Raw genomic sequence first — 7,901 nt, 5'->3', positions numbered from 1 at the left:
GTTATAAAGGTGAATAACTTTATCCTAATCCATTTCTCAGATTTTTTCATTTATCTTCAGATTCTTCTTCATTCGTAAGGTTCAATCAAAATTACTTCGTCGTTTTTTTAATTGAATTTTTATTGAAGCAATGAAGATTTCTTCACTATTACTCTTCACTTAGCAAACGAAGATTTTTTTTATTTCTCATCAATGAAGTTCTCCAATGAAGCAAGAAAATTCAGGGAAGGTTTGGGCTTGGATGTATGAAACCCAATTAAATAAAACTTAAAGCAATAGATACAATGATATGATTAGGACATCAAAAAATTGCAGGAAAATTAGACAAGGTTGCATGCAACCAAACAAAGCTAATCTTCCAAAAAATACCGGAAGCTTACACACAACTCAGAGGGTTATATTAGTAAAAATCTTTTACACATACCAATGGCTATATGCAAATGCTCAAGCTATGAGATCCATGCTTTTGACCATAAAAATTAAAATAAACTATGGATTGCATTCCTTCAAAAGGTCTTTCTTGCTATACAAGAGACACATCTATGTATTATCTGCTTGAGTAATCTACACTTGCCCTCAACAACGTCGTCATCTATGGCTTGTCCTTCTCTTCAATCTCCTGTAGGTTTGGCGACGAACCAGCACTCATTTTGCTAGGCACTGGGGTGTTTTTACGGGACTGCCTCTTGGTGGCGACCAACACATTATCTTTTTTCCATTTTTTATCATTCACTTCATCATCATCGTCGTCGTCATAATCATTGTCTGAATCAGATTCTGCTTCCTTGAATATAGGAGGAACGTATGCATTCTGAAGGTAGCCTTTTAGATTCAAGTTCGGTTCTCTTGCTCGTTCAAGTGTATCTTTCATCATTGCTTCCTGGACACAAAATGGAATATTACAAGATCATAAAATGATCATCAGTTGGTGCTTAAATGCAAATACATGCTTTGAATGGCAAATTAAGTTTTTGACATGCCGAACATTTCTATGACTGGCACGTACCTGTAACGGGTATCTGATAAATGCAGGCTCAAACCGACCTTTACAGTACATATGGAACCCGATAGTCATGACCGGAAGTGCAAGAAGAAACGGAGTTGAAGAAGCAGCAGCTTTTGTGCTCAACAATCCCATCAAAAGTAGCTGTGAGATGATCAATGCTGCAATTACTCGTCCATGAACATCAGGCCAAAATGCTGCACTGCTTTCATATTCTTGGTTATAAACGTTTATAATCTGCATTTTAAAGAAAGTCAGAAAAAACTAGTCTTCTAAGTCAAAACAAGTTCGTTTAAGTAACTTCAAACTATTCAGCACTTAATTGCTCGAAAAAAATTGGAATCAAAACATTATGAAGTTTAAAACTGAAGTAATCAACACATAAAACAAAGTCATCATTTCTACTTAAACAAGATAATTTATTATCTTCAAGATCAACTAGAATTGTTCCAATACTGTAGGAAAAAAGACGTTTTTCCACATTTTTCCATTTTGAAGTGCTTGAAAACATTAAAATGTTAACATTTTGAAGAAAACTTTGGTAATTAAAGTATTATTTAAATTTAGAAGTTATTTGGATGGGGAACTAATAGAGCTTTTGACAAACATTTACCTGATGACGATAAACGACATATGCAAGGGCGAAGAAGACCAGGATGAAAGGAGTAAGAAGAGGGGTCACGACAGCATAAATGAGTCCGATTAGGAAATAAAACTGTATCTGAGGTTCGCCAGTGTTGAAACCTATGCTTCCAGGATCCATGGCTTCTTCTCTATCCTTTTCGGTTTTAACTAAAAAAAAGTTCTTCAAATGATATATTATCAATGGCTTTAACCTCAAAATTTCTCCAGCAGTGCCACTCCAACCGTCAACCATTATATATGTTATAAAAAAAGTTGCTTTCATAGGAATAGCCACTCCAATTGTCTCTGGGATCCTGAGATAAACAGATGATAGTGAGTGGTACCATCATATATAGTGGCATAAGATGCTATCCAATTACACTTCTGTTGCTTCATGTTTTGGTGATCATTGATCACAGTTGATGGGGTTGAATTTTTGGTGAATTCTAAGTCTTTAACACAAAAGTTAGGTAGTCTTTTCAGTGAGCCCATAGGTAGTTTGTGTACTGGTTATTGGTTGTTGCACATGTAGTGCGTTCTTGTAGAGTCGAATTGGCATCCAGCCTTTTCACCTGTTTATATTGTGATTAATACAAAGTTAACAAAGGGTGACAGCCTTTTTACCGAAAAAAAAAGTCTTTAACAAAACAAAGATAAATAGAGTAATACAAGGGTATATAAGTATTCATCTTGGAACCCTGATATGAACATACGAAACGGAGTATGTGATATTCTTTTTGATTGGCAAACTATCCTACTCCTACAGTCCTACTCTTAAACTACCTGAATGACTAGGATAGATTCCAGGACTTCCAAAAATAGCCCCAACCCTCTCTCACCCGCACCCCCATAAATGTGAGCAGGGGACTTGAAACCGGGTAAAGACCAAGGTACAAAGACCTTACCAATGGGCCACCAACCCCAGTGGAATAAAGGAGTATGTGATTAATAAATGAAAATCGGATTGCCAAGTTTGACAATTTACTACATTTAACAATGAATCAGTTTCATTTCGTACTAAAATGATTATTTATCAGACAGGAACAGAAAGAGCACATTTTTCTTGAAGAAAACATACTTGTTTACCGACTGTTTTAGAAACGTATTCAGCTGTTCCAACACCGTTCCAGCGATCACACTCCCTAGAAAAACGTTCACGAAGTTGAAAAGATAATATCTTGATGCAGATCTCCGTTCTAAACGTGATATACTCAAAAACCCTTCAAACTTGGACATTATCATCAAGATTGTTGGTAGTAGGATGAGAAAGATCTTTAGAGCAATCCCGGGTAGAAAACCTTGGATAAAGGATTTAATTGTTTTTCTGCATATACATTAAAAGAGCATCCATCAAATTTGAGCAATAAACAGTACACATTGATGTGTATTGTTTCTAAAGTTGTAATAATCAAATAATCAGAAGTGTAATCTTGTCGTCAAAACATCAAGAAACATAATTTTCTTTTTTACATACGCATAATTAATTATACAGCTAGAATGAAACTGATCATGTAACTGTGACTAATTAGCCTCCTGAATAATCATATAATCAGAAGCACAACTGGTTTGTCTAAACATCAGATACAGGATTATGACAGCTCAGATATTCAATTTCAAAATACCATCAATTTTAAACAGATAACGAGTAAAGCGAACTTACATTTCAATGATAGGTTTAAGAAAGGGTGCCGCCTTCTCGATACCTTCAATGTTTGCAAGTGATTGTACAAATGCAATAGGAATTATGAAAAAGAAGGTGAGAAAAAAGAAGGCAACGGCCATTAAAACCTTCCGAATAGTCAATGAGACGTAAGGAATGGCCAAATTTTGCCAGAAAACATCACGTGGTTCTGCAGCCCACTCTGTCAACCAAAGAGTCGGGTTCCTAGCTTGTTGCGTTTGTGCAGCAACAGCAGCTGCCCAACGAGTTTTGAATGACACAAATGCTGCTGGCATGATTGCTTTTGGGTTATTCATAACATTTTCTTTTTCTTCAGCTATCTGCATAGGAAATTAATCACCTATATAAGAACTCTGCTTAACATAAATTCGTGGACAGTTAAATGGATCACGATTCCCCAGACCGATCAGATGGCTGACAGAGAATTAAATCATTTAACATTATAGTTTAAGGGACATGGGGACAGGATCTGAACCCCCGCACTCCGCTTTTATGTTGCATGACGCCCATGACTAGACGATCGTTACGGGGATATAAATCATGGGCGATTTGAACATTCTTTAATTTGATTTGTATATTAACAAACGTACTTTCATTCAACTTCTATGTTAAGGACATACTTTAAAAATCAATATTCAAGATCTACATTGGAATAGTTTATATTCAAAATTTGGGCCCAATTACCAATATAATTTATTCCACAACTTGATTTGAAACTTATTAATCATGACAAAAGTGATTAAATGTGTGTTCCCAGCAAAAAAAATAAAAATAAAAAATTATTGAATGTACATTCTTTATATGTGACATTCAGCTAAAATCAGCCACACTTGTATGATATCAGAATCATAATCTCTTACAAGTTGTTAGATATCAATATAAATCGACTCAAAGATATAATTTTTACCTGATCTTTCAGTTTCTCAATTTCAGTTATGTGATATTGAATAGCATCCACTTTCTCTCCCCAAAGTCCAAGAAAACCAGTCTGTCCAATGAACCACATAAGAAAGGAATTAGAAAATTAGGAAAATACATACAACAAAAAATGCATATACATATAACAAACCAACTTCCTTCAAATCATAAATCTGTGGTACCTTCATCATGGGTCGTTTATCTTGGTTTCTTGAAAACTTATTCTGATAATAGACAAGCCAATTTTGCTTACTTTTCTTCTCTTCAACCAAATCTGCAAGCTTGTTTGCATTTAGCACTACCTGGAAATAATAATTACATCAATAAAAGAAACCACATCAAGATCCCTTGTACATTAAAATGACACTGGTTTAAAATAAATACATCATTTTGTCCCCAATAGTGTGTATACAATTTATTGTTTTGACTATGATCAAAACTTGATAGCATCAGTGATTAAATTCATATTAATAAGACATCTTCCAGAGATTTGATTAATAGCTCAACCTGATGAGTTAAATAGTTATCAGGATGGTTGACTAAAAAGAAATGCTCCACAGCCTCACTGACAGATTCATCCACATCTGGTGGCACATTCTTCACAAGAACCTGTAAACAAAACAGGAATTATAATGTTTTCAAAACTACAATGGTTTTTGCATGGTTGTATGTGCTTGCAGTGAGATAATGTAGCTTACCGTAAATTGGTCAGGGCGACGTTTTTCTGATTGCATAAAATGCAGCCGCATATTTGCAATTGTTTCATATTCCTTCTTCAAAGAAAAGCATGTCCAAAATGTAACAGCATATGCCATTACTACATGAGCATAAAACCTGGAACCATCAAAATGTATTGCACCAAATGATTATCTTTAACACATCCAACACACATAATGAATAGAGAGACATTGAACTGAAATGCAATGACATAATTTCCATGCCTGTGAGATCCTTGTGGGATGTTTGATATAGAAAGCTTATCGATGTCACTGTAAGTTGCTTTAGAGTCCTCGAGCCACTTGTTTGTCCAGTTTATCGGCACCAAAATAGCCCATGTAAGGAAGAGTATGGGAACAAATATTTTTAACCTATATACACACAATTCAAAAATCATAAACTTAATTTTAATCGTATTCAAATAACCATAGAAGAATTATCCAACTATAGAATATTGGCTCGGACTTTGCAGCACAACAAACCTAAATCAGTTGGTCTTAAATGAGCTAAAACATGTCGCAACATTTATGTGAAATTAAGTTTATTTGGGTTATAATCTCCAAAGGGGCTATATTTCAAGCATTTAGTTCAAAAAAAGGTCAAAAACAAATTAAAGAGCATCCAAATGATAAAAAGTTACGCATCCTAAATCCTTTTATTCATATATAAGACATTTTCATTAATAAGATAACTTTATAGTGATAATATATAATATATCAAATGAAATTCAACAAGAAGACAAGGAAGTGCCTGCACATTCTTAAAAATCACGCATTTGACCCATTCCCAACAGAACCATCCCATTGCAGCCACTATACAATGACATAACAGAACATTCATGTTACAAGTTAACACTCAAAAAAAGCATTACACATCACCATAATAAAACTGAATACGTAAAAAAAACTGAAAAAAAAATAAAGGGACAATGTAGCATACCCAAGCAAGTAAATCCTCAAATAGACTGCAGAATCCAAACCAGCATGATCAATGAGCTCGGGTTCAGGCATTTTGAGTGCATCAGGCATCCAATTCAGGAACCGGATATATGACCGATAATCCAAATTGATAAACTTGCTTACTAATGCCCCGGAAGTTGCAGGGCTTGACCTTAAACCCTTAAGATACCATTTTGGAAAGTAAACTCTATCATTAAAAGGTTGAAGTCTTAAAATAGCAAAAGCTATCAGGAAAATAAAAGCAGTTATTATATTAATGGCTGCTGATAGCCCAATATCTGCTAGTGTAGCCATCTTTCTTCAATTTCAGATCTTCCTGTTTAAGACCAACACATATATTTTCAGAATAAATAAATTACTGGTTAAAGAATTTTTAAAAGGAATGGGAATATCAAGAAAAGTAATAAATTTCGATAAAAATAAAAGAAATATTATTACTTTGAATAAAAGATCTTTGAAGAATATATGCTGATAACTTTTGCTCACTATAAAATTAATATAAAACACCAACAAATAAAAATCCAAACTTTTAGATTGGTTTATAAGATTTTCTTGTAAAATAATGAATAAATAAAATTAATAAAAACTACTATACGAGATATATACTTAAACCACCATAAAAACTTTTTTTTTTTTGCCGAAAAGAAAAATACATTCTTTTTCAGTAAATTAAATCAAACAGCATTTCTAGTTGAAGATTTAAGAAAAAGTTTCAAATTTGGAAGGAAATAAAATATAAAATACATACATATAAAATAAAGATATGAAGAAAAATCTATATTAAAAATAGAAAAGGGTCTCCACCAATATTTACTACTTATAGACTGATTCAAACAGATTTCAACTACATATATAGTGACATACCAATTAATTAATAATATTAGCAAAGAAGTTTATAACATAGAAATGGCAGTAATAATAATCAAAAAAAAAAAAAAAAAGTTTAACCTTTTGATAGAATCAGATTTGAATGAAAGATATGAAGAACATTCCTGAATTGTGTGAACAGCAAAATAAACACATGTGGTTCTGTTAATTATAAGTAAGAGTAGAAGTTTTTGAATTATTTGACACTTTGTTTTAAAGTGAAAAAGATGGATTTATTTGGATGAATTGAAAGAGACGAAAAATGGAAGTGGAAAGGGAGAGAGATAATGGAGAGTAGATTGGTATCCGCTTACGTTTTTTTCATACTGTTACGGTAGAAATAAAAGGACAGCTTGAAGCTTTGATGTGAGTTGTCCCTTGATATATTTATATATTTTTTTTCCAAATTACTTATACTCCATTCTTTGAGTTTTTTTTATAAAGTATAAGAAAAAAAAAATTGCATTCTTGAGGTTTTTTTTCTAAGAAAAAAGAAAGAGAAAAAAAAGAAAATAAAGATGTTTTGGATGTAAAAACTTTCCTCCTATTTTTAAGAGGATTTAGATGGAAAACTTTTAACTTAAGTGTATATTACCAATTTACCCTTATTACTTAAAGACAACTTTAAGTATGAAAGTACATAATTGTAAAATTATAACTTTTTTCCTTTTCTTTTCTTTTCTTTCTAACTTAAGAATGCTATTAACTTTATATTATTTTCATTAGTTTTTCAAGTAACTCGAGAATGTCTTTTTTGATATATAATTTTTTTCTTTTTTTTCTCTATCCAATCTTCCCCTTTCTTATTCTTTAAAAAAAAACTCAAGCCTTTTTTAGGGTTTAACAAAAAAAAGTTATATTTGAAGTAAAGAAAACGGCTAAAACATTTTTACTGGGACCGTGACTTGTTTTATCTGATGTGGACAATAATTAACCAGTTATATTTTTTTTTTTCAACACACTTGGGCCACCTTGGTACCTTCGAGGCCACATATCCACCTATCATCATCTATCTTCAATATCTGTATTTATATCTATTTTTAAGCTATATCTATAATTTTATAAATAATCTGTATCTATTATTATAGAAATCTCAAAAACTTTTTACATTAAAACTTTGGAAGCATATGAA

At 32.5% G+C, this 7,901-nt stretch overlaps 1 protein-coding gene across 1 annotated transcript; it reads right to left on the bottom strand.

The window, feature by feature from the left end:
* Positions 1–376: 376 nt before the first annotated feature.
* Positions 377–6,947, bottom strand: LOC122595069 (calcium permeable stress-gated cation channel 1-like). Its single transcript, XM_043767362.1, has 12 exons — positions 6,851–6,947; positions 5,883–6,218; positions 5,168–5,314; positions 4,925–5,060; positions 4,734–4,835; positions 4,409–4,528; positions 4,216–4,296; positions 3,288–3,628; positions 2,706–2,951; positions 1,617–1,941; positions 1,007–1,240; positions 377–880 (listed from the first exon to the last, which is right to left on the bottom strand). Exons 2-12 carry the CDS (start codon positions 6,194–6,196, stop codon positions 593–595), a joined length of 2,334 nt encoding a protein of 777 aa, XP_043623297.1. The 5' UTR covers positions 6,197–6,218; positions 6,851–6,947; the 3' UTR covers positions 377–592.
* Positions 6,948–7,901: the final 954 nt, after the last annotated feature.

The sequence above is a fragment of the Erigeron canadensis genome, chromosome 4 (genome assembly GCF_010389155.1).
Source record: "Erigeron canadensis isolate Cc75 chromosome 4, C_canadensis_v1, whole genome shotgun sequence".
Lineage (NCBI taxonomy): Eukaryota > Viridiplantae > Streptophyta > Magnoliopsida > Asterales > Asteraceae > Erigeron > Erigeron canadensis.
The sequence above is the reverse complement of the archived record's forward strand: the minus strand, read 5'-3'. Positions and strand labels throughout refer to the sequence as shown.